The sequence below is a fragment of the Cyprinodon tularosa genome, unplaced genomic scaffold (assembly GCF_016077235.1).
Source record: "Cyprinodon tularosa strain WSP-4 unplaced genomic scaffold, ASM1607723v1 ctg109, whole genome shotgun sequence".
NCBI classification, from domain to species: domain Eukaryota; kingdom Metazoa; phylum Chordata; class Actinopteri; order Cyprinodontiformes; family Cyprinodontidae; genus Cyprinodon; species Cyprinodon tularosa.
This window is the reverse complement of record NW_024037882.1, coordinates 654,929-682,686: the sequence shown is the minus strand read 5'-3', so window position 1 is coordinate 682,686 and position 27,758 is coordinate 654,929. Positions and strand designations below refer to the sequence as shown.

The following is a 27,758-nucleotide window of genomic DNA, read 5'->3' as shown; positions in this document are numbered from 1 at the left end:
TCAGAGAACATGACTTTGGACCACTCACCAGTCCTGTTTCTCTTTAGCCCAGGCAAGACGCTTCTGACGCTGTCTGTGGTTCAAGAGTGGCTTGACACAAGGAATGCGACAGCAGAAACCCATGTCTTTCATACGTCTGTGTGTGGTGGTTCTTGAAGCACTCACTCCAGCTGCAGTCCACTCTTTGTGAATCTCCCCCACATTTTTGAATGGGTTTTGTTTCACAATCCTCTCCAGGGTGCGGTTATCTCTCTTGCTTGTACACTTTTTTCGACCACATCTTTTCCTTCCCTTCGCCTCTCTATTAATGTGCTTGGACACTGAGCTCTGTGAACAGCCAGCCTCTTTAGCGATGACCTTTTGTGTCTTGCCCTCCTTGTGCAAGGTGTCGATGGTCGTCTTTTGGACAACTGTCAAGTCAGCAGTCTTCCCCATGATTGTGTAGCCTATAGAACTAGACTGAAAGACCATTTAAAGGCTTTTGCAGGTGGTTTGAGTTAATTAGCTGATTAGAGTGTGGCACCAGGGGCCATCAATTTTGAACCTTTTCACAATATTCTAATTTTCTGATATGATGAATTTGAGATTTTCATTTGTTGTCATTTGTAATCATCAAAATTAAACAAAATAAACATCTGAAATATATGAGTTTGTATGTAATGTATGAATATAATATACAAGTTTCACTTTTTAAATGGAATTACTGAAATCAATCTACTTTTTCATGATATTCTAATTTTATGACCAGCACCTGTACAATGTCATAAGGCATTTTTTCCTCCATATCAGTATCGTCATTTTTAGCAGAAAACAACTTTTTTGAATCCATTTTAATAACGTCTAGTAATAATTTCACAAACCTGAAGAATTGGTCACTGTGAACTACTCCTCGGCTCTTCTTTTCAAAAATTCACTCCTTTACTCACTCAGACTAGGTAGGATTCTCGTAGACCTGTGGAGACTGCTTCTCCTAGCACAAATAATCAAACCCTCTTCAACTAAGTGAGAAAAAGCCCTCAAATTCAACACATGATGAAAGATGGGAAGGTGAAAACACTGGGATAAACTACTTTTACCTGATTTACTACAAATATACAAAGGAAGAACTTTATTATAACCAGGTTTTTATTACTTTTCTTCAAGCATAAATGCCTCTAATTCTAAATGTATATATAGGCCTATAAATATATATATATATATATATATATATATATATATATATATATATATATATATATATATATATATATATATATATATACACTCACAGGCCACTTTATTAGGTACACCTGTCCAATTGCTCGTTGACACTTAATTTCTAAGCAGCCAATCACATGGCCGCAACTCAGTGCATTTAGGCATGTAGACATGGTCAAGACAATCTCCTGCAGTTCAAAGCGAGCATCAGTATGGGGAAGAAAGGTGATTTGAGTGACTTTAAACGTGGCATGATTGTTGGTGCCAGAAGGGCTGGTCTGAGTATTTCAGAAACTGCTGATCTACTGGGATTTTCACGCACAACCATCTCTAGGGTTTACAGAGAATGGTCCGAAAAAGAAAAAACATCCAGTGAGCGGCAGTTCTGTGGGCGGAAATGCCTTGTTGATGCCAGAGGTCAGAGGAGAATGACCAGACTGGTTCGAGCTGATAGAAGGGCAACAGTGACTCAAATAACCACCCGTTACAACCAAGGTGGGCAGAAGAGCATCTCTGAACGCACAGTACGTCGAACTTTTAGGCAGATGGGCTACAGCAGCAGAAGACCACACCGGGTGCCACTCCTTTCAGCTAAGAACAGGAAACTGAGGCTACAATTTGCACAAGCTCATCGAAATCAGACAATAGAAGATTGGAAAAACGTTGCCTGGTCTGATGAGTCTCGATTTCTGCTGTGACATTCGGATGGTAGGGTCAGAATTTGGTGTCTACAACATGAAAGCATGGATCCATCCTGCCTTGTATCAACGGTTCAGGCTGGTGGTGGTGGTGTCATGTTGTGGGGAATATTTTCTTGGCACTCTTTGGGCCCCTTGGTACCAATTGAGCATTGTTGCAACGCCACAGCCTACCTGAGTATTGTTGCTGACCATGTCCATCCCTTTATGACCACAATGTACCCAACTTCTGATGGCTACTTTCAGCAGGATAATGCGCCATGTCATAAAGCTGGAATCATCTCAGACTGGTTTCTTGAACATGACAATGAGTTCACTGTACTCAAATGGCCTCCACAGTCACCAGATCTCAATCCAATAGAGCATCTTTGGGATGTGGTGGAACAGGAGATTCGCATCATGGATGTGCAGCCGACAAATCTGCGGCAACTGTGTGATGCCATCATGTCAATATGGACCAAACTCCCTGAGGAATGTTTCCAGCACCTTGTTGAATCTATGCCATGAAGAATTGAGGCAGTTCTGAAGGCAAAAGGGGGTCCAACCCATTACTAGCATGGGGTACCTAATAAAGTGGCCGGTGAGTGTATATATATATATATATATATATATATATATATATATATATATATATATATATATATATATATATATATATATATATATATATATATATATATATATATATATGTGTGTGTGTGTGTGTGTATATATATCAAATAAACAATTGGACAATAAATACAATTTAACAGTAATGATTTAATTTACTATATAATAACAGTAACAGTGATGATTTTGGTCACTGTGACAGGGTTCTTTGGCCTCCAAGAATCCAGGCTCAGTCGGGTTACTGGTGTTGGTGATTTATTGTGCTCAAAAACTCAAAACAGGGTGCTAAAGACAATATACAAGATACTCTGGGCCTCAGCCTCCCTCCAGTTACCAGCAATGGAACAAAGAAACAGAAAACAAAAATGGCCGCTCTTCTTCCCACAAAGCCCTCGTTAAATAGTTTAAGCCCCTCCCCTCAGGCTCTCTTATTTCTGATTTCTTCTCATAAATCAGTTTTGTCCATATATTACCTCCACAATCAATTGATATACAAAAATCTAGCCCTGGTGTGTCCTCAGGGATCGAGGCAATTAGGACAGGTGGGGCAAAAGACTAACCTGACAACAGCCAGATGCATGTCTCGCTCCGCCTAGCTCTACTCACATACATCTGGGAACCCGCTCATTGAAAGTGATTTCCCCAACCGAATTTATGGTCTGGCCAATCAGGACGCAGGGCGGGTGTGTCCTGCATGTGACATAGTGGAGAAGCGAGTTCTGTAAGTCGTTTGTCTTTACTTTTTTGGTTGGCTTCTTTTTTTAAAATAAGTCTGCTGTGCACAAAGTTGCCTTTTATCCGCACATTTTACAACAACAGTGGTTGTTTTTACGGATCATAATCGGTTAGTTTTTCTAGATCGCATGTGCAATAAAAACCGCCGTTTGATGAACTGGTCTCTGCGACTCCAATCATTTAACATCTCTATCCAACATGTCCGTGGTAAAGATAATGTAGTGGCCGATGCACTCTCACGACTCTAGTCCTGTTTTTTTTTCCCTCTGAATGGGTTAAGGTTTTTTTTTTTTCCTTCAACCCCCATTCAGAGTCTTTGGGTGGGGGTGTTATGTGCACATTATTATTTCTTTTGTTTATTTAATTACGTTAATTTGCAGCATTGTGACATTGTAGCGGGCTGAAACTGAGACTCGAGGCTGCCATGTGGTAATTTTTTTATTTTTTTGTGGCTTCCCGATTCTGGCCTGGTGGGACCGGTGGTCCTGTTTTCGATCTTTTCTTTAATATAGGTTTTTTCCCTTTTTTTCCTTTTTTGTTTAGTCCGACTTCAGCTGAGGCTTCGATGGCCCTGTATAGGGTTGGCCCTCGGCTGTGCCCTTTTGTTCTTTTTTGCCGGCTCACCAGGTCCATCTTTCTGTTAATACTTTTTGGAAGGTGTTGTTTCTCTTTTCTCTTTTTTTTTTTTCGATTCCTTTTTTTTTATGGGACACGGGATTTGATGGCCAACTGACCATCTTTTTTCTTTTTCCCTTTTAGGAAAGATCAGAAAAGTGGAGAAGTTAAAAATAAAACTGATTGAACCCTCATCTTCTTTTGTCTCGTGTCCTTAAATATGTTGTGTCTGGTGTGGACGTAACATATTTATGGGGGCTTGTTTAAAACATTGTAGTTTCATGGTCGAGTTTTGTGCTGTATCCTGTTTTTTTGTGTGCGGTTTGCACAGCTGGAGCGCGTTGCGGTGATTGATTAGACGATTTGGCGCTGGTGTTTTTGTGGCTTTGTGTGTGTGCTTGACAGTTTGTGTGGCGTGATTCCAGGGTTTGAACATGGAGTTTGACTTGGATGAGTTTGTTGAGAAGTCCACATGAGATGTCTTTAGTAAGTGCACGAAGGATCAGTTGCTGTTGATAGCCGAACGTTTTGAAGTTAACGTAAGTAAACGTGCTAAAAGGGGAACGATTGAGGCTGAATTGTTGGAAGCACTGGTTCATTTAGAGATTTTTCCTGCTGCAGTCTTACCAAAGAGTCCTGATGAATCGCCAAAGAAAACCTCACTTGCAGCTGACCCGATTCGTTTAAAGGAACTTGAGGTCGAATTAGGACAGCTGGATTTGAAGGAGAAGGAGCTGTTTTTGGAACAACGCAGACTAGAATTGGAAGCGGAACTTCGTTTGAAAGAACTTGAGCTTGGTGCTGAGTCTTCAAAACGTCAGTCTACTGATTTTGATGTAAGTAGAAATGTTCGCTTAGTTCCTCCATTTAATGAGCGTGACGTGGATAAATATTTCTCGTTATTTGAAAGGGTGGCTCTCGCACTTAAATGGCCTAAAGAGGTGTGGTCTTTGTTGTTGCAATGTGCATTGTGTGGTAAAGCGCAGGAGGCATATGCGTCTCTTTCTGTGGCTGATAGTCTTGATTTCGAGAAAGTTAAAGATGCTATTCTGCGGGCATATGAATTAGTGCCTGAAGCTTACCGTCAGAAATTTCGCAGATTGAAAAAACATTACAATCAGACTTATGTGGATTTTGTGAGAGATAAAGAAATTCTCTTCGATCGCTGGTGCGCTGCTAAGAAAGAAACCGACTTTGCACAACTTAAGCAGCTTATTTTGTTGGAAGATTTTTAAAATAATTTACCTGAGAAAGTTACTACCTATTTGAATGAGAAACAAGTTTCAAATGTGTCAGCAGCTGCGGTGCTCGTTGATGAGTACATGTTAACGCACAAAGGGAATTTTGAGCGCTTGCACGCCTTTAATAAATTTGACAAATCTGGAAATAACGGGAAGGAGTGTGTGAAAAATGTTTCACTTGGTGAATCGGATGTATCTGCTGTGCTCGGTGGCGTTGAAGGCAAATTGGATCATGTCTCGGATGTGAAAGCTAATGTAACGTGTTTTTGTTGTAAAAAGAGAGGACATATTGTGGCCAATTGCCCGGTATTACAGAGAAAAAACACGAAGCCAGTTGCTCTAATTGAAACTGTAAATCGCGTTACTCAGTTACTCTTACTTGGCTGGGGGTCGAGTGTTGGTTACTCCAGGCGTTATACCTGTCCCGGTGTTGTCTGCCTGTCCAGATGAGCTGGCTCGTTCATTCCCAGATGTGTTCACGTCGTGCTCAGTTACACGTGCAGCACTTAAATGTCAACAGGAGGAAAATAAAGATGAGTTTGACTTGGGTGGAAGTTTTTTGTTCAAAGCTGAGATCGAACATCTGCCATTAAGGAAACCTGTGGAGGATTGCACGTTGGATATTACTTCACTGTCATTGTCTAGACAGCAGTTGATCGAGCTCCAAAAAACTGATAAAAGTTTAGCGTCGTTGTTTAACGGTGCATTAACTGATGAGTCTGACTCTATTTCTACTGGCTATTTTTTAAATGATAGCCTGCTGATGTGTAAATGGATGCCTTTAAATGTTTCTCCTATCGAGGAGTGGAGTGTGGTGAAACAAATTGTTGTTCCAACTCCATATCGTTCGGAAATTTTGCGGCTGGCACATGATAATCCATTAGCAGGGCATCTTGGCATCAGAAAAACTTATGATCGCATTTTGCGTCATTTCTTTTGGCCTGGTTTAAAGGGTGATGTCGTACGCTACTGCAATTCATGTCATTTCTGTCAAATGTCTGTTAGGCCGAATCAGACGATTCCTCCTGCTCCTTTGTATCCCATTCCAGCCGTGGCTGAACCATTTGAATGTGTGTTAGTTGACTGTGTGGGTCCATTACCTCGGACAAAGGCGGGGAACAAGTTCTTGGTGACGGTGATGTGCACCTCCACTCGTTTTCCAGAGGTTTTTCCGGTGCGTAAAATATCTATGCCTGTGGTGCTGAAAGCATTAACAAAGTTTTTTTCATTGTTTGGTTTACCACGGGTTGTGCAGACTGACCAAGGGTCTAACTTTATGTCTAAAGTTTTTGCGCAGGTTTTGCGTCAACTTGACATAAAGCACTGTCATTCCAGCGCTTATCACCCAGAAAGTCAGGGCGCACTCGAGCGTTTCCATCAAACTCTGAAAACAATGCGTCGCACCTACTGTTTAGAGTTTGAAAAAGACTGGGATGAAGGTGTACATTTCCAATTGTTTGCTGTACGGGAGGTGGTTCAGGAGTCTCTGGGGTTTAGTCCGTCGGACTTGGTTTTTGCTCATACTGTTCGTGGTCTGTTAAAACTGTTGAAAGATAAGTGGTTGTGTGAAAAATCTGACCAAAACTTATTGGATTAAGTCAGTAATTTCAGATTGAGGTTGAGCCGTGCGTGTGAGATAGCTAAAGAAAATCTTAAGACAGTGCAGGCTATAATGAAGTCTTTGTTTGACAGAAATGCGACTTTGAGAGTTTTTCAACCTGGGGAGAGAGTGTTAGCGTTACTTCAGTTTCCTGGTTCCAGCTTGCAAGCGCGCTACAGTGGGCCTTATACGATCACGAGAAAGGTCGGAGATCGAGATTACTTGGTCTCGACTCCTGATCGGAGGTGGACATCACCCCTATGTCATGTTAACATGCTGAAGCCATATATCGAGCTTGTGCCCACTTTGAATAAATCGGTCAGTTGTGTTTCCAGTGGACGAGCTGACACATGCGCCAGGGCAGGTGCAGACCCACGGGAGGAGCTGTCCAGTGCTGAACCTGAGGGTGACGTTTTTCCCCCGGCTGTAACTGAAGGGAGGTTTTCAAATTCGGAGGTGTTGGAAAACTTGCCTCTCTTGTTGTCTCACCTTGATTTTTCCAAGCAGACTGATGTCATTCATTTGATTCAGTCTTATAGGTCGCTGTTTGCAGACATTCCCTCTCAGACTCGTGTGCTCAGCCATGATATTGATGTTGGTGATTCCAAGCCTATTAAACAGCATCCTTACAGAGTGAACCCAGACAAGCAACGCCGTTTGAAGACGCAGGTGGAGTACATGGTGAAACATGGCCTTGCTGTTGCCAACAGTAGTCCGTGGAGTTCGCCGTGCCTCCTGACTATTAAAGCCAATAGAGAGGACTGTTTCTGTGACTAAGCCGGATTGTTATCCACTTCCTCGTATGGAGGATTGTGTGGACCATGTGGGGGCTGCACAGTTTGTGACTAAGCTGGATTTGCTGAAGGGATACTGGCAGGTACCCTTGACAGTGCGAGCCCAGGTGATTTCTGCTTTTGTCACACCCGATGATTTCCTCCAGTACACGGTGATGGCTTTTGGGATGCGTAACGCCCCAGCGACGTTTCAACGGCTAATGAATGGGGTTTTGTCGGGTTTATCATTCTGTGAGGCTTATTTGGATGATTTGGTGGTCTGTTCTAATACATTAGATGAGCATGTTGAGCACTTAAAAACTGTTTTTGCGCGTCTGAGTGGGGCTAATTTAATCTTTCTAAATGCCAATTCAGCCAAGCGACAGTAACTTATCTTGGAAAAAGGTTGGGGGGAGGTCAAGTGCGCCCCGTTGAGGCTAAAGTAGAGGCCATTTTGTCTGTTCCAGTACCCACCACTCGTACTGGGCTACGGCGTTATCTGGCAATGGTTGGTTACTACAGGGGGTTTTGTAAGAACTTTTCCTCCGTAGCGGCCCCGTTAACCTGCTTAGCCCTAAAGTGGCTTTTATTTGGTCTGATCAGTGTCAAGCTGCTTTTGAGCAGACTAAACGTTTGCTAGTGGAGGCTCCTGTGTTGTCTGCCCCTTGTTTTGACGTACCATTTAAGGTGGCTGTGGACGCTTGCGATTCTGGCGTTGGAGGGGTCCTTCTTCAGGATGGTGCTGATGGGGTGGAACATCCGGTTTCTTATTTTTCAAAGAAACTTGATTGATATCAGAGATGGTATTCCACCATTGAAAAGATGGCATTGGCGTTGGTTCTGGCTTTAGAACATTTTGAGGTGTATGTGGGAGGTTCTAGCGAGTCTGTGGTTGTTTTTACGGACCATAATCGGTTAGTTTTTCTAGATCGCATGTGCAATAAAAACCGCCGTTTGATGAACTGGTCTCTGCGACTCCAATCATTTAACATCTCTATCCAACATGTCCGTGGTAAAGATAATGTAGTGGCCGATGCACTCTCACGACTCTAGTCCTGTTTTTTTTTTCCCTCTGAATGGGTTAAGGTTTTTTTTTTTTCCTTCAACCCCCATTCAGAGTCTTTGGGTGGGGGTGTTATGTGCACATTATTATTTCTTTTGTTTATTTAATTACGTTAATTTGCGGCATTGTGGCTGGCTGGCGTTCAGAATGTGAGAACGCTCCAGGCCGCCCCACTCCGCCCTGCTGAGATGCCGTTTTTCTTCTCGCTCCTGAGTTCGACCTGTGGTAGCGGGCTGAAACTGAGACTCGAGGCTGCCATGTGGTAATTTTTGTATTTTTTTGTGGTTTCCCGATTTTGGCCTGGTGGGACCAGTGGTCCTGTTTTCGATCTTTTCTTTAATATAGGTTTTTATCTTTTTTTCCTTTTTTGCTTAGTCCGGCTTCAGCTGAGGCTTCGACGGCCCTGTATAGGGTTGGCCCTCGGCTGTGCCGTTTTGTTCTTTTTTGCCGGCTCACCAGGTCCATCTTTCTGTTAATACTTTTTGGAAGGTTTTGTTTCTCTTTTCTCTTTTTTTTTTTTCGATTCCTTTTTTTTTTATGGGACACGGGATTTGATGGCCAAATGACCATCTTTTTTCTTTTTCCCTTTTAGGAAAGATCAGAAAAGTGGAGAAGTTAAAAATAAAACTGATTGAACCCTCATCTTCTTTTGTCTTGTGTCCTTAAATATGTTGTTGATGTGGGCGTAACAATATATACACACACATATATATATATATATATTAGTGCTGTCAATCGATTAAATTTTTTTAATCGCGATTAATCGCATCAATGCCTGAGTTAACTCGCAATTAATCGCATTTTAATCGCAAATTTTTTTTCTGATTGAAAATCATTTAAATACTCTCGATGACATACAAAAAATACATACAGGCTAGGTTTGTGCCAATGTTCTTTTTTTAAAATGAAAACAGGTCACAGACACTGAGTTATGCCATAGAAACATATGGCAAGAAGATGGGGAGGCATGTAGCAAAAAATAACAAATATGTAGCCAAAAAAAGGCCCTGAAAACAGGCTGATGTAAAAGACAGTCTTTACAGTTAATACAGTCTTTTGAACAAAGACAAGCATTTTACCCTACTGCTATAAAATGTAGTACAGTTAACATTAGATGTTAATTAACCAAGATAATAATGAACAATTTTCAATCAATACATCAAAATCAATAGACGACATCACTAGATGGAGGTAGTCTATGCTCTAGAAAGTTACTTTTCAGCCTCTTAACAAAAATGAGAACACACACACACCCACCCATCCACACACAGACACACCCACCCACACACACACACACACACACCCACACACACACACACACACAGACGATACCGACCTGTGGCGTACACAGACAGCAAGTGTGCCGTAGCAGATTCCATTTCACCTCAGTAATCTGTTTTCTCAGCGTATTCCAGGTTGATACTAGTTACCAGACACTCAACTTGTTTTTGTTGGTGGTGGGGCTTAAAGAAAAGGCACTAGTGTCACCCAGTGTATGAGCGTCTTTTTTCCTTGAGGAGCTCTCCGCTCTCGAAGCCTATGGAAAATGCATAGACTGGGGGAAAATAGCCCCGCCTTCTCGCAGGCTGCAGCGGGATGTACTTGGAAAATTGCACCATAAAACCACATAGCGTTAATCTCACATTAAAAAAATTATCGCCGTTAAAATGGCCTCGCGTTAACGCGATAATAACGTGATAATTTTGACAGCACTAATATATATATATATATATATATATATATATATATATATATATATATATATATATATATATATATATATATATATATATATATATATATATATATATATATATATGATGCCTTATTAGACATTGTAGAATTTGTAAATATTTTCTTAATATTAATATTTAGTGCAGTGAGCATGGTGATGCTTGTGAAAACCACTTTTCTCAGTATACAATGTCGGAGAAAGAGCAAGGCAGTTATTGTTGGATCTTCTGTATTGATAAACCTGCTTGTAATTTTGTTTTATAATGCTGTACATAATTAGGATAATAAATACAGAGTATATGCAACATATTTGTTTTTAATTTTGTTCATAATCTAAACCTGAACTGTTATCAATATGACAAATTAGATCCCACTGTGTACTTGTTTAAATAGCACTGTGTTGGAAACACAGCTGCTTTAGATTTTTAAATAAAGATTTTTTCACAACAATTGCTCATATCCTCATAATCTTTCACATTGGACATATGTGGGAATGTTTGTATCGATTGTGAAAATTGAAGTGTTTAGCTTTATTGAGATAATTGAAGTTAAAGATGCTAGTATTGGAGGCCAAAAATGTCAGGAATTTTCCAAATAAGTTTCCTCTAGAACCACTGCTCCAATCCGGCTGATATGGGAACCGTAACCACACAGGAAGTCTTCCACAGGGTGGGGACCACCCCCAGGCTGAGGCTCAGGTTGTACATGTTGCTGAGGATCTGACAGAGCTCATCTGCAGCTGGGGGGGAGGCCATCTGGTCCTGAGGCCTTCCTCTGTTTCAGCCTCCTCAGCTGCCCTCTCACCTGTATTGGTGTTACTGTGAGGGGGGAGGAAGGCACGACTGGAGGTGTGGATGGGTCGGGGGTTGGTGGGAGTGGCGGCGGTGGGGGTAAAGGTCTCTGGGGGGCTGGTGGTTGGAGGTGTGTGGAGAGTTGAGGGCAGGGAGGGGACCAGTGTGAGGGGAGTCAAACTGGGTGAAGAAGCTGTTTAACTCATCTGCAAACTTGGTGTAGGCACAATGTTCTCCACACAGAAGGTCATGTAGTCAGTGATGCATTCAGTCAGGCTGTTGATGTCCTCACCAGTGGAACATGCTCCAGTCTGTGGTGCTGAAACAATCCCTCAGCTCCTCAGTGGCGTCATCCGACCAAACTTTCACTGACTGTGCAATTGTCCTTCTCACCAGTGGAATGTAATGGGGGGGCAGGTAGACAAGGTTGTGATCTGAACGACCCAGCGGGGGGAGGGGTGCGGAGGTGTATGCATCCTTAACATTTGCATAAAAAAGGTCCCGCCTTTTATTGTTCCTGGTTGCATGTGACGTATTGTGTGAGAGTGGAGCAGAGTGAAGAAGTCTGTTCTAACAAATCCCAATGAAAACGGTGGATTAAACTTTATCGATTTCTGTACGCTAAATAATACCTTTAAAATAAATTGGCTGAAACACTTCTTTAAAAACCCTAACTCTATTTGGAACGTCACTTGCTGTCAAAACTGGGTGGTTTGAGCTTTTCTTTAACCTGTAACTATGATATTGATAAAGTCCCGATAAAAATGTCAGCCTTTCACCGCCAGGCCTTCCTTTCATGGTCCCTTATTTTCAAACACAACTTTTAACCCAACAAATATTTCATCTGGAACAATAAAGACATATTGTTTAACATAAATCCTTATTTATTGATTATTGGTTTAATAACAACATTATTTTTTTTGACCAATTATTTAACAAAGAGGGTCTTCTTTTCTCTTATAAAGAGTTTCTAAAAGAATACAAAATTCCTGTGTCTCCTATAGATTATGCCAGTCTTTGGAGCAATTTCTTCTGCATGTTATTTAAAGCTCAACCAAGATTGGACACACAACAACAAACCTTATCAGTACTGACTGACACTCCAGTTGGTAAGATTTGTTTTTCTTGTAATAATGGTAAGAACAATAAAATAATTAGATCCCTATTGCTTGAGATCCCTAAAGCAATAAAATGTAAAATAATTCATACGTTTTACCCATCTAATGATCATATTGTCAAAAAATTTAAAAAAGACATTGAAGTATTGTGGGATGGGAGTCAGTATTAGTAACGATCACGTGATTGGGACGGTACAGGATTAAACATTAACGGGAGCAGACAGGAGCGGGAGCAAACCAATAATAACAAAAAAAAAAAACTAGGATCGATGCCAAAAATTAAAATAAAATAGAAAGAAAAAAAATCCAGTACTGGTGCGGCGCCGCCATTTTGTAGTTTTTTTCCTTGAAGCCTACACTATAATGCGAGTCAAAAAAACTACACGACCCAAAAACCATCAGTGCTTCCGCTCTGAGTTTTTCTCCCGAGCTCAAAAAACAAAACAAAAACAAGAATGGGAGTGGTGGATCAGCGGGAGTCATTCTGAATGGGAGCGTGATGGGATTGTGAGTAATTTCACCAGGAGTGGGGCGGGACAGGATTTAGATTTCTACTCTGGCCCGGGATCTGGACGGGACACAATTTTTTTCTGTGGGAGTGGGACGGGACAGGAGTGAAAATCCACTCACCTCTCAGACTCTAGTCTGAAACTTGTTTACCACGCTTTGGAAATGCACAGCACGATAATAAAGTCTTAAACTCACTGCGAGTAGTTCCACATCTGGGCTGCATATCTGCTGCTTCACGTGAACATCAGCCGAGCCGCACCATCTCTCATTCACAAACACCGCCAGACCATGACGCATATAATATGGAATAGGGTACATAGAATTATAAAAATATCTAAACATTGTGGCTATAAGGCATGCAATATAATAGACCTATATATACAGTAAGATAAAAATGTAGAATGATAATCCCTATGGTCTAATGTAATAAAAAAGTGATTTAAAAAAAATAGAAAAATATTCGACCACAGCTGGGACCAAACCCTCAACCTTCAGAACTACAGACCACTCACTCTACCCTCTACACTAACTGCTCGCAACACATAATGCCCATCCCAGTTTGCTAATTGAGCTATCTAATCCTGACTCATGGGACGCCGAAATGGACTCAGACTGCCACCTAGTGGCTATAGAAGTCACATGTTTTTCACGCAATTCGTGAAACACGGGGAGCGTGAGTGAAGTGTCCATTTCCAACCAGTATGAGGTGCCCCCAGGGACATAAATCAGAATTAACTTGCATATACACATATTAAATTACACTCTTCCATATAATATACTGAAAACCTCACACAAACACTAGTAAAAAGCTCTCACATAAACTAGTGAAAACATTTACCTCTTATATAATCTACTCAAAAGCTCTCATACAAAGTAGTGAGAACTGTTCATATAAACTGGTGAAAAGCTTTACCTTTCATACACACTACTAGAAAGCTTTCATATACACTATTAAAAAGCTCTCATATACACTACTAGAACGCTCTCATATACACTATTAGACAGCTCTCATATACACTATTAGAACGCTCTCATATACACTATTAGAAAGCTCTCATATACACTATTAGAACGCTCTCATATACACTATTAGAAAGCTCTCATATACACTATTAGAACGCTCTCATATACACTATTAGAACGCTCTCATATACACTATTAGAACGCTCTCATATACACTATTAGAAAGCTCTCATATGCACTATTACAACGCTCTCATATACACTATTAGAACGCTCTCATATACACTATTAGAACGCTCTCATATACACTATTAGAAAGCTCTCATATACACTACTAGAACGCTCTCATACACGCTACTAGAAAGCTCTCATACACACTACTAGAACGCTCTCATATACACAACTAGAACGCTCTCATACACACTACTAGAACGCTCTCATATACACTACTAGAAAGCTTTCATACATACTACTGAAAAGCTATTAGCGGATTTCAGTTGAAACGGAAGGTGTTTCAGTGAAACAGGAAGGACCGTCATTACACCGGAAGTTGTTTTAAATGGAGGTCATTCTGGCTAGCTCCGTACATTTTGTGCTATCTCCGGCCGAAATTGTATCAAATAAAATTATTGATTCATGCTCAGCTATCCGCTAAACAACTCACAGAAGCATGGGCATTACTCGACTTTATTTTTTATGTTTTTGCTTCAACAGAGATCCTTTGCCGTGTTGTGCGAAATTCTGTTCCCATGTGAAAATCTGTTCCACCTGTGTCGGGAGCGCGCCGCGCATTGCAGCCACATAAGCGGATCTGATCATTTCCCAGGCCTTTCGGATCATTTCTTGGTTAAATAAAAAGTCGTAAAATTATACAAGGTTGAGACATTTAGTTTAATCAGCCGCTGTTGTTTACAAAATTGTAAAATAAAAAAAATAAATGCGGTTTTCTTATGCTGTTTTGTGTTGTTATTTTAAACGCCAAGAGAATCAGTCTCTTTCCAAGTTTTTTCACTTCAGCCTGACAGAAATAAAAGTCAAGTCACCAAATACCAAATTTGTATTTATAATTTTTTATTACTGATATAAGATGATGGTAAGTGCCTGAAAGCAGTTCCATAATATGGAAACAAATTAATTTAGCTGCAAATCTTAAGCTGTGTTTATTCCTCTCTTCATCAACAACAAACCATCTGGATTCGTTGATATTTGAGCAATGTTTGCCTAAATTAAAGGAGGGGGACCATATATTTTAGCTTTCTAATAGTGTGTATGAAAGCTTTCCAGTAGTGTGTTTGAGAGCTTTCTAGTAGTGTATATGAGAGCGTTCTAGTAGTGTGTATGAGAACTTTCTAGCAGTGTATATGAGAGCGTTCTAGTAGTGTATATGAGAGCTTTCTAGTAGCATGTATGAGAGCTTTCTAGTAGCGTGTATGAGAGCGTTCTAGCAGTGTATATGAGAGCTTTCTAGTAGTGTATATGAGTGCGTTCTAGTAGTGTATATGAGAGCGTTCTAATAGTGTATATGAGAGTGTTCTAGTAGTGTATATGAGAGCTTTCTAATAGTGTATATGAGAGCGTTCTAGTAGTGTATATGAGAGCTTTTTAATAGTGTATATGAAAGCTTTCTAGTAGTGTGTATGAAAGGTAAAGCTTTTCACCAGTTTATATGAACAGTTCTCACTACTTTGTATGAGAGCTTTTGAGTAGATTATATAAGAGGTAAATGTTTTCACTAGTTTATGTGAGAGCTTTTTACTAGTGTTTGTGTGAGGTTTTCAGTATATTATATGGAAGAGTGTAATTTAATATGTGTATATGCAAGTTAATTCTGATTTATGTCCCTGGGGGCACCTCATAAACCTGCGCCCACTGTATGCCTATGTTTAATTTGAAAGCATGCTATGCAACCTTTGAATAAAGATTTATGTATTTAGTCGTTTGTTTCAATTTCTATTCATTTCAAGATGTGTTTGTTGAACTGAAGAATTGTTTTTTTTTTTCAAGATTTATTTAATTATTCATTTCAAAATTGTTATTATTATTCTTCTTTGATTTTCTGATACTTTTATTTAAGCTACTCTATACATTTCCAGAATTTTTCTTTTCAAACCCATTTTTATTTCAGGCTGTTTTGTTATGAATATATTCTTATATTCAAACACTAAAATATAAAGCTTTTTAAAGTTATTAATTAAATACATTTCTTTAAGTAACAAACGCTGCATTTAGACTGCCACTAAACTAAACATAAACCTAAAGGGTGCATCAGTTGTATCTGCATTAATATTATTAACAGGTGAGTACACAGAAGGAAATACTTGATATTACTGTAGAATTAAGTCACAGAAATCAGCCTGCGTGTCAATATTACCATATCAGATATCTTGGGTGACATTATGAGAGGAAAGATGTGTTTGTTTTTTTTATTTGTTCTTTTTCCACCAGATCCTTTCACTGGGAGGTCAGCAGAGCAAACTAACTGCTAAGACAGGACACACACTAGCCGAAACACCTATTTGTGAAAAGCTTTACAAATAGTGCATAGTTAATATGGTATTTTTATTTCGTTCATGTTTTTAAATGGCTAATTAACATCAACAAATGTAAACCCTTTGTCTCAGTATCAAACTGCTGCTAGAAAGTAACATCCTCAGTTGGGGAGAACACTTTTTATTGGGATTGATCTCACTAATTGGATGGCAGCAATTAAACTCAGTGGAAAAAACAAACAAACGTTAGTTATAAAATTAGACATATTCTTAGTTCTTCTAAAGACAGCATATCGGTTTTAATGAGCAAATATTAGGAAGGATTTAGCTTTAGGTTTAGAGGTTAATTCTGTAGCACCATTGATATACTAGGCATTTCAGAGTGTTGAACAAAAAAGAGAACAAAGGTAAAGAATATTTTATTAAAATCCAGCAACATGTTAAAGCAGTAACATCTAGCTTTTAGCATTTCATTTTTAATAATTGGAAATTTATAACAAAATAATAGCTAGATTGGATATACAATAGACTAACTAATGATCGTTGACATTCATAGAAATCCTTTAGTAAACAGAAAATCTTTTATTTCTGTTTCAATAGAAGACATCAGTTCATGCACATGTTTATTTAGAAGGAAAATGCTACCAGTACTAATGAGCAAAGAAACTAAATACTGTTTTGCATTTTGAAGCCTAAGTAAACCAGGCTCTGATGAACTGAGGATCTTACTGATCTCTCCCTGATACCCATCATGACACTTACAAATTAGACCTGAAATACAAATCTAATTTTTATAAAAAGGATATCAGTTTAGTTATTTAAGAAATGGGTGGTTATTTCTTTCTGGAAATTGTCAAAAAATTTAGATTAGCTCTGGCTACCATTTCTATAACTACAAATAGAACCAACAAGACCATAATCAAAGCAACAGAAAATAGATTCTACAACAGTTTCATGTGTTTTATTTACATGGGAAACCTTGTATTCCTACAATGTTCTAAAAGAGGCTGACGATATAAGAAACTTCATGCGGGTTTTTAAATTTGGAAGTGCTCTGTTAGGTGCAGCCTTTTATCAGTTTACCTGATCTGCTTTTATCCCTTTTTGATCAACGCAGCAATATGTTTTATCTGCATCCAGGTAATAGAAGTATCTGTCTATCCACATGGTAAAATTATGTACACTCTATTATGTACACAAATATAAAATGTGGTGACAGGAAAATAAAACATTGTATTGTCAGTATAGGAATCTTGATATACTTTAATTTGGGCAATGCTAATATCTACATATTAAGTAAAAGTGGCTCAAGAATAGACACTTGAGGAACCTCACATGTTACTACTGTTCGGTATGATCTACAAGTGCTGAGTGAAACAAAGCAGTCTGGATTACAAGTCATGAAAGACTTTTACCAATATGGCAGAATGCTAACTACTCTCACCCTTGATATATTAACCAAATATCAAGATTGCCATTGGAGGATATTCTCAACAAATTAGTTTGAAAAATATCCAAACATTAAATGTGTTTTCAAGCCGAATAACATATAGCTGTAATGAGACAGAGACTGGATCCAAATAAACCAAGACAGGTTAGTCACGTTTTTATTGGTTTATTGAGAGGTTTACTCTGATAGCGGGACTGAATCTGTGTGAGCAACAGGCTGCAGGAAGACGGGCGGGCAGATCGAGGGAGGTTTACCAGTTTTTGATGCAGGACGGGGAGGCAGGCAGTTGAGCGGAGCTTTTCCGAGTCTGTGATCCAGAGAGAGGGGAGCAGGCAGAGTGATCAGAATGAATCAGAGATCCGGGGATCCAGAGGCAGAGCAGAGAGGGTAATCGGGCAGGCAGAATCAGACAGAGGTCAGGCAGGTCGGTATCAGCAGGCAGATCGGGTCAGAAACAGGTAGACATTCAGGAAATCTTAAGATGCTGGACTATTTGTATCGGGTTGGCTCGAGATAATCTGGCACTGACGACTGATCTGATGGGGTTTATAAACTGCTGGAAACAGGTGACTCTGGTCAGAGCTGATTGCGGACGGGAGGAGCAGAGCAGGTGTATGGACTGAGTGATCAGGCCAGAATCAGTGCAGAAACCATTACAAGAGCATTTAAAAAAAAAAAAAAGCCTTGAATGGAGGTAAAAACCGAGACTATTTTCATCCATCCATTAATTTTCTCTGGCTTTTTCCACCTGGGTCGCTGTGGGGCCATGTAGAAAGACACCAGGCTGAGAATCAAACCAATTGCAATTGAAATGTTGTCAAATACAGCATATGATATCCAAAGGAAACTAGGTAGTTTATATATTTAAGGGATCTTCAGAGAGAATTAAGATCTGTGAGGAAAAAATGAAAACACATTAAGGAAATAAATCTCTACTTAAGACGTTCCCATGTCCTCAGATCACCATTTTCATTTGCAATTGTTGCATTAAACTGTGTTCCCTGTGTAGCTGGAAAATGACTGCTTTCTTGTTCCCTCCATCTCATCAAAAGGAAAGGTTTCTGCTGGCCAGAAGAAATGCAAATGCTTTCTCAATACAGGGCCAGAATGGTAAAAGTGTTAATGAGTGACAAAGCGTTCTCATTATCAGGAGAGGGTACTTGGGCTCAGTAAGTCTAATCAGCTCTAATGCATTTCAGTTTCTAATGCTCCTAAACTGCCGACAATGCCGAACAGGGCCATTTATTACCATAGGACACTCCTGTGGATCCAGCAAAACTGGCACACGGTCTTCAACCTTATTGGTAGCATATATCAGTAAAGAGTACTGAATGTTAAACCGTGTAGGCCCTATCTTTACTGCTTCAAAATGGGATACTATCACTCTTTTGGTACATATAAAGAACAGCAGATATTTCCGATTAAAATTATTAATAAAAATCTGCTATAATTTTCTAAATCAGCTTATTAAAGATAGGGTTTCCCCAAATTAGTCTTAATAAGTATTTGTCCTTATGTAAAATGTTTGACAATTTACAGATATGATCTTCCATTTGGCATTTTAATAGTGTTTTCATTGTTTAGGAAATGGCTGGTCTAAACAAACCCAAGAAGACATTGTGATTTCATCAGAGCAAGTGAGGGAGAATAAAATCTGTATTCGTAGAAAATCCCATTTCCTTGACAATTTTTCAGGCCTCACTGTAATGTAATTGCCTCATTCAGTTTGGATCACCTTTCCTTTTCACTCACAAACTGCCTTTGCTTCTGTCCTTGAGAAGGACCGCTCTGTGACCCTTTGGTGCTTTTTGAAATCCTTCATCTCCTCTTGAGATGACTCAGACAGAGAAAAAGGTGGATGTCTGGAAAGTCATCTAACTGACCACAAGAAGATATTTGACAGTTTTCTTCTCTGTGTAATGATCAGTTGGTTCGAAAAAGTAAAAGTGGTGAAGATTAATAGCAAGAAATCGAAGAGAAATGTGTGTTGATGTGTGACACAATATGTACAAAATGTGTGTAGATGGGTGGCAGCCGTGTAATGTTATGAGATGTTCAAAATGTTATCAATCCAGAAGTGGCACACTGACAGAACAGAGAGCAGGAAAGATATGGAAAAAGTCAGAATAAAACTTATTTTAAAAGAGTAGTGTTAGGTTTTATTATTTATACATCATGTGCATTGTTATTTTGCTAGTCAGATTAGACAGAGCAGAAGGCCTTCCTTCACATTGTGGATGTCACTGTGTGTACGGAGGTCATCTAATCAGGACAGCCTTCGTGTCTGTAAGAATACACAGGATATGGGCTCATCTTGGAGCCGGTCTGATAGGAGAGCTGCTGTATCTGTAACCCTGAGACAGAGAGGCAACCTGCATGGAGTTCAAGACATGGATGGCGTGTCAGTTTCTGATACGGACAGCTAAGCATCCACATGATGCAACACAGACTCAGAAGGTATAAGAAGCAGGAGATGACGTTGTTCGGGGCTCAAACTTTGCCGGACGCAAACGACCTGATCTGGAATAAACTCTGTTACTTTTTTACTCCTGTTTTTATAGTCCTTTTTTATATGGTTTTACCCAGTTTGAGTTAAGAGTAGTAAATAACTTGCTCCCAGGAAAAGAACCGATGAGGAGGCCCCCGGGGAGCTACAGCCTTTACTTCCAAGGGGACAAATCCTCCTCACTTTAACAGTAGCTTGCTGGGTGTCTCCTGAAGGTTATTTAAAGGGTACAGCCAATGTGGGGATCAGTCATAATATTGAAAGTCAGAGTAAAACCAAGAGCCAAAACATTTATTGTAATTTATAATATATTTCATTATATATATATATATATATATATATATATATATATATATATATATATATATATATATATATATATATATATATATATATATATATATATATATATATATAGAAGAGCATGAGTACTTCCCTATGCCTTTACACCTCCTCCAACTTCTCTTGGGGAGTGAAGTTCTAAAGCATCGCTTTAGGATGCAGGTGTTCAGGAGTCATGTGTAGCAAATTCTAGAGCCACATCCGCACACCTCTCAATAAGGAGGTACACTGGCTCTATCTCCAACGCCCTCACAGATGGCCAAGCTTCAAATCTACCTCTAAGGAAGTGCCTGGCCCCTGTCCAGTGAACTCCTCCACTTCAGGCAGGAACTCCACCTTCACCTGTTGAGAACAACCTAGCTTATTCTACAAAAGAACTGATCGTCATCTCTGCTGCTGCACAACGGGCTGAAAACTGCGTGCTATAAGCTTTGGCTAGTGAGATTTTATACTATAATGAACCAATAAAAAATACATACATTTCATTCAAACAATAACAGTTTCTACTAGTTAATATATAAATGTGACTTTCTACAAATATCTTAAAAAGAAACTCATAGGAGAAATAATAGTGAGTGGTTTTGAAATTCAAGGCTTTCTTTCTGGCAATCAACATTGTTAAAATTGTGGGATTCCTTCAATAAATCAGAATACTCATCTTCATCATCCTTCTTTACTCATCATCATCCTCTTTACTCTCTTCTGTCCACAAACTCATTATGAAAATACAGGCCATCTGTTTTCAAGAGAATCCTGGAACCATTGAAATTCAAGGCTTTCTTTCTGGCAATCAACATTGTTAAAATTGTGGGATTCCTTCAATAAATCAGAATACTCATCTTCATCATCCTTCTTTACTCATCATCATCCTCTTTACTCTCTTCTGTCCACAAACTCATTATGAAAATACAGGCCATCTGTTTTCAAGAGAATCCGGGAACCATACAGTTAGAGTATACTTCTTTTCACTTGCTCAGATGCCATCCTGGTAATAATGGATAGTACAACAAAATTTGTCAAACATTCATGCAATCCTGCTTAAATGCATTAAAATGTATCTTACTATTTATCTTAACAGTGTTTTGTTAGAGCCACCAAAAAATAACTACAATCCTTATATAATATACAAAACAGTGTATTTATGGCATGCAGTTTGTCCAAGACATCCATGGTCATAAAAAGGGATGAATTCACCCCCAGAGAAAGGGTGAAATGTTCCCTAAACTTAAATGTTGTTGGTCACACACCTGTCCACAGATCCTTCAAGTGATGTTTTGCGTGAACATTTTAGATGGTTTGTGGCCCCAATATAGTCGTTTAACACACCTTGCCATAAAGGGCTAATGGACATATATGACAGGTTTCTCTTTACAGTTTGGTCATTGTTTCAAAGTTTTAGATTAAATAGACCAAGCTTGGAGCTTCTATTGGCTTTTTGGTAATGAACATAATCGATCCTATCTCATGACTGATTATAGAGGCCTCTTTCTGCTCTGTCTGTGCCCACAGATCCTCCTTTGATGGTCACCTCTCGCCTCGGCGGAAGGGAAAGAAGAAGAAGAGAAAATCAGAGAGAAAGAGAAAAAGAAGACGGTGAGATTGGAATTATATCATTCAGTATGATGGACTGGATTATAACTTGCTTGATTAAAATTAATTTTAAATCTTTAGTATGAGCTTTTTTTAAAATTACATTTATACAGTTAAATTAAAGATATTTTATTTTGAATCAAATGAAAGAAAAAAATTTGAATCGGTCAGAAATCAACAAAACTGGGTTTAGATGAGTAACCAGCATTACATATGAATGTCTTTGAATCAGATTAGTTTATTCTGTCAATGACTTCAAAGGTAGAACTTATTTGATAGAATTGGCTTTAAATTGTACCTGTTTTAGAAGAATAGTTATTCAATTCATCTAGATTTCATGACACCCAAAAATAAATGATCTTTTATTGACTTCTGTAAAAAAAAAAAAAGTGATATTTAAACCAACATAAAGTGAACGTAACTAAACTCAAATTTTCACCTTTTTTTTTCTTGCTCCTTTAGGTCACCTTCTCAGAGTCTATCACCAGTGCGGAAGAATAAAAAGAAGAAGAAGAAAAGCTCTAAGAAAAGCAAGCGGCATAGGTAGTTCTGCTCTATTATTACAGTGCTGTGTTTATAAAAATATAATATTTTCTTAAAAGTGACTCATATTATTTTTCTCTTGATTTCAGGTATACCTCTAAGAAGTCTAAACACAGGTATGTTGAAGTATTGTTCTTGTATAATTCTTATCATAATCTTAGTGGTAGAAATGTTTTTTTTTTTTATCTAATATGGTATTCTTTAAATGTATTGCTTTTTTAAATTATGTTTTAAAGGATTACTGGATTTTCATCTTAAAACCTTAAATACCTTCTCAGTGTATCAGCAAGAAGGCAGGCAGTCTGTGAAGACTTTGTCAGTCTTAAATACCTCCGGCTCACTAAGCTCTCCTTTATCCCTCCAGTTCTTCAAGTTTAAAACGTAAAAGAAAGGATGAACGCAAGCACAAGAAAAGGTCAGTGTGTGATAAATGCATTGAAATCGTGTATATCTTCCTTCCTTCGTTCTTAAAACTATGTATATATACATTCACCGGCCACTTTATTAGGTACCCCATTCTAGTCACGGTTTGGACCCCCTTTTGCCTTCAGAACTGCCTCAATTCTTTGTGGCATAGATTCAACAAGGTGCTGGAAGCATTCCTCAGGGAGTTTGGTCCATATTGACATGATGGCATCACACAGTTGCCGCAGATTTGTCAGCTGCACATCCATGATGCGAATCTCCCGTTCCACCACATCCCAAAGATGAAACCAGTCTGAGATGATTCCAGCTTTATGACATGGCGCATTATCCTGCTGAAAGTAGCCATCAGAAGTTGGATACATTGTGGTCATAAAGGGATGGACATGGTCAGCAACAATACTCAGGTAGGCTGTGGCATTGCAACCATGCTCAATTGGTACCAAGGGGCCCAAAGAGTGCCAAGAAAATATTCCCCACACCATGACACCACCACCACCAGCCTGAACCGTTGATACAAGGCAGGATGGATCCATGCTTTCATGTTGTAGACACCAAATTCTGACCCTACCATCCGAATGTCACAGCCGAAATCAAGACTCATCATACCAGGCAACGTTTTTCAAATCTTCTATTGTCAAATTTCGATGAGCTTGTGTAAATTGTAGCCTCAGTTTCCTGTTCTTAGCTGAAAGGAGTGGCACCTGGTGTGGTCTTCTGCTGCTGTAGCCTCAAAGTTCGACGTACTGTGCGTTCAGAGATGCTCTTCTGCCCACCTTGGTTGTAACGGGTGGTTATTTGAGTCACTGTTGCCCTTCTATCAGCTCGAACCAGTCTGGCCATTCTCCTCTGACCTCTGGCATCAACAAGGCATTTCCGCCCACAGAACTGCCGCTCACTGGATGTTTTTTCTTTTTCGGACCATTCTCTGTAAACCCTAGAGATGGTTGTACGTGAAAATCCCTGTAGATCAGCAGTTTCTGAAATACTCAGACCGGCCCTTCTGGCACCAACAATCATGCCACGTTCAAAGTCACTCAAATCACCTTTCTTCCCCATACTGATGCTCGGTTTGAACTGCAGGAGATTGTCTTGACCATGTCTACATGCCTAAATGCACTGAGTTGCCGCCATGTGATTGGCTGCTTAGAAATTAAGTGTTAACAAGCAGTTGGACAGGTGTACCTAATAAAGTGGCCGGTGAGTGTATATATATATATATATATATATATATATATATATATATATATATATATATATATATATATATATATATATATATATATATATATATATATATATATATATATATATATATATATATATATATATATATATATATATATATATACACAAAGAGTTAGTGATAATAGTTTAATATTGTAATATTGTAGTCTTTCCTAATTTGACTCTTAGGTAAGAGTGCTGCGATAGATTTTTTTTTCTATAATCTTTTTGCTTCTGTAAACACCACAATTTCCCCTTTGTCCATACTATGTCATATGTTATTCTGACCAAAACTTTAGTTATATTCAATTCAGTTTATTTCTATAGTGCCAATTTACAACACATGTTATTTCAAGGCACTTTACAGAGACAGTTCAATCAGATCATACAGTCAGATTGGTTCATAGTTTTCTATCTAAGAAAAAACCACTGATTGCTTTGACTCCCACACAATCCCTCACACCACGCATGCTTGTAGCGACAGTGGAGAGGAAAAACTCCCTTTTAACAGAAAGAAACCTCCAGCAGAACCCGACTCAGTGTGAGCGGCCATCTGCCGGTTCAAGGAGACAGAAGTGGACAAAGAAAAAGAAGCAGAGATACAAAAGACAGCTGTTCACCAGCTCCACATGCGGCCCTGTCCAGGAAACACACAGCCAGGCAGAGGATGAAAGAGAGCACATACAGTTAGTCACAGTCAGAGAGACATGACATCTATAAACAAAGGTGTTGAAGGCAACAGCACGGCTGACACTCTTCTCCAGGATGTTGTCAAAGCTCAACATGAACAGACTTGGTGAGGCTACTATGATAAGAAAAAGCAGGGAAAGCATAACATTAGAGATTGAACTAACAAATACTGCAGAATGGGAGAATAGAGATAGAGAAACAAAAAGGGTTCCCTATGTCCTTCAGCAGTCCAAGCCCACAGCAGCACAAATGCAGTAAATAGCTCAGGAAAACCTATGTATTTTGGATGAGGTATAAGAAAGGTAGAGCCACAGTGTTGTCAAGTGAGAGCCAAAACATATAAGACTGAAAATAGATAATTTTACATTTTTTTTTCCACAGATAGAAATCTGGAAAGTGTGTCATGCATTTGTATTTTGTTACTGGGGCTACGTCTTTCAGGTAATTGTGCTGCTGACCCTCTACTGCAGTGTCAAGTGCTTACAGCCTCAATAAAGTCTTTCTTCTCTTATTGGCCTGTATTTATTTCTATCCATCTTTCCATCAACTGGAGGGAACTGGTGCAAGAGATAATATTTTTGTTTATCTTGGATGTTTTGGTTCCAAGTTCAGAGACTGAAGTTACAAAAACAGAGATCCAGAGAACAAGTTATGGAGTATGCGTGAATAAATGGATGTGTTGCAGTCAAACTGAATAATCCAGACAAGAAAAAATACACTGTGAGCTTCAGAGAAGTGGAGCAGCTGTGGCAGAAGGAAAATAGGGTAGTTGATGTATAAATTATAGTTCAAACAGACAAAGCTAAAGTGAGGAAAGAATAAACTCTCATTAACCCCTAGAACCCTACGGACCCACCGGTGGGTCCGGCTGCTACGTGACCTCGTAATTTTGACAAACCCCAAGTATTGATGTAAAAAACACATTTGGCACAGTTTGTTGACATTTTTTGGATAAATGTGCCAAAATGGCCTCTCCGCCTAAGAAATTTCTCACTAATACCATTCTAAAATAAATATGATTCATCTGATTGAGTCCAAATTTGGTATATTTTTACACAACATTTAGAATTAAAAGTCTGTACTACTTTTTTGTGCTATAAATAATATTTTGGTAGTGTTTTTCCAATGTTTATTTCAAAGAAAATTTTGGTTCAAAAATGCAAAATATTTTGTATTTTGTCCCTAATATTTCAGGCAGGGCCAAAGCTACAATGGTGCTGACACCAGAAAACTATTCTATGACATCTTACCTTTACAGAGGTACCAAAAGTTTCTTCTTAAATCTAATAGCTGTGAGGCTATAAGTGATTTACTTTTGTGTGTTTTTGTCAGGCAGAAATTTATTTATACCCCCTGAGGGTGTAAGAGGTTAAGGTTAAAAAGCCAGACACATCTTACAAAACTTCGAGATATATAGAACACAAGAATACTGAACAAAAAAAAAATGTGATCAAATATTTTTAGATCTCAGTGATCACGTATCAAAAACAAGGAAATACCAAGAATGCAAAAAAAAGAAACAGCTGAACATTCAGTAAAGAGGATTGAAAACTTCAAGTTTATATCTTTAATATCTTTAATCTTTGATTTGTTATCAAAGATTAAAGATATTTACAATTTTTCTCTTTATGTCACAGTTTTTGGTTTTTAACATTATAAAATATGATAAGGCTCACGGGTTGATAATACTTTTTCAAGGCATATCATTTAAATCTGTTTTTATTACTCAAACAGAAGAAAAATCAATGAACCCCCTTAAAACTGTTTTCTTTCAGTATATAAACCATTTTAAATTAATTTGAACTCTCAGCCACGTCTTCCTTTGTCTTTGCTTTGTTTTATCTCCAATAGTTCACGGACTCACTCACATCGCAGGCGGCGCTACAGGAGGTTGGAGTCGGACTCTTCCTCCTGCCGATCTTTCACAGGGGACAGGTACAGGCCCTCTTGCCTCCCTCCACCCATGCCCCCCACACTCTTCTTCTTATCAGGAAGAGGCGTCTTGGTCTCACTGTGGCAATAACTGATAAGACAGGGGTGACTTCCTCCACCTCCGGTATAACCAACCCTTATCACGGCCTCACGGGAAAATGGCCACAAATTCACTCCTCTGATCAATGCATTCAGTCAGAATGAAATAGAGTGGAATATTGGGGGTTTGGTGATATGAAAGGGTACTGTGATGTGACATTTACTGATTACATTTTAGTAATTGCTGGGGGAATTGCTGGATAAGGGAGATAATTAATTCTCTATGACCTCAGTTTGATGCAGATGCATTGTAAATAAGAGGGTCCAGGGAATACAGACTTGAAACAACCAACCCCATGTCTGCTGAGGCGGAGTACAGCACTATATGGAGGCGAGATTTACTTATGCAACAACGTTGTAGAAATAATGAAGGCTAGAGTTCTGTAAAGACATGAAAATTGTGAGGTAAGGGGTTGGTTGAAAGAAGTGCTCTGACACCAGTGTACAAATAATACATTTCATTAAAGCTACAGTGTGTAACTTTTAGCGACATCTAGCGGTCAGACTGCAGACTGCAGCAACATGAACATCTCCCCCCCACCGCTTCTCCCCACCAACAGTACGGCGAGCGTTACGGGACAAAATGTCTTCCACGACGTCCGCATCACCTACCTTCTCGAGTGATGAGGTTTGTTTACATAGATAATTTTACAGATAGTATTTCATTAGTCTGTGTAGGGCATAGATTTCATGTAGACTTAAGATAATAAATATACCCGTTATTTTTTCTACATCGTTGTGACGTTTTGGCGATCTCGCAATCGCTACTGTAGTTTGTTGGCTCTGCGCTGCCATAGCGCAAAGATGTCTGCCTCCATGGC

At 39.1% G+C, this 27,758-nt stretch overlaps 1 protein-coding gene across 2 annotated transcripts in view; it reads left to right on the top strand.

Moving 5' to 3' along the window:
• Positions 1-27,758, top strand: part of srrm4 (serine/arginine repetitive matrix 4) — a 104,627-nt gene that overhangs the window by 64,351 nt on the left and 12,518 nt on the right. For both annotated transcript variants that reach the window (XM_038293446.1, XM_038293439.1), the window contains exons 3-7: positions 21,943-22,026; positions 22,486-22,566; positions 22,656-22,682; positions 22,931-22,981; positions 26,758-26,841. In XM_038293446.1, the coding sequence (XP_038149374.1) occupies positions 21,943-22,026; positions 22,486-22,566; positions 22,656-22,682; positions 22,931-22,981; positions 26,758-26,841 (327 nt within the window). The remainder of the gene's footprint in view (positions 1-21,942; positions 22,027-22,485; positions 22,567-22,655; positions 22,683-22,930; positions 22,982-26,757; positions 26,842-27,758) is intronic.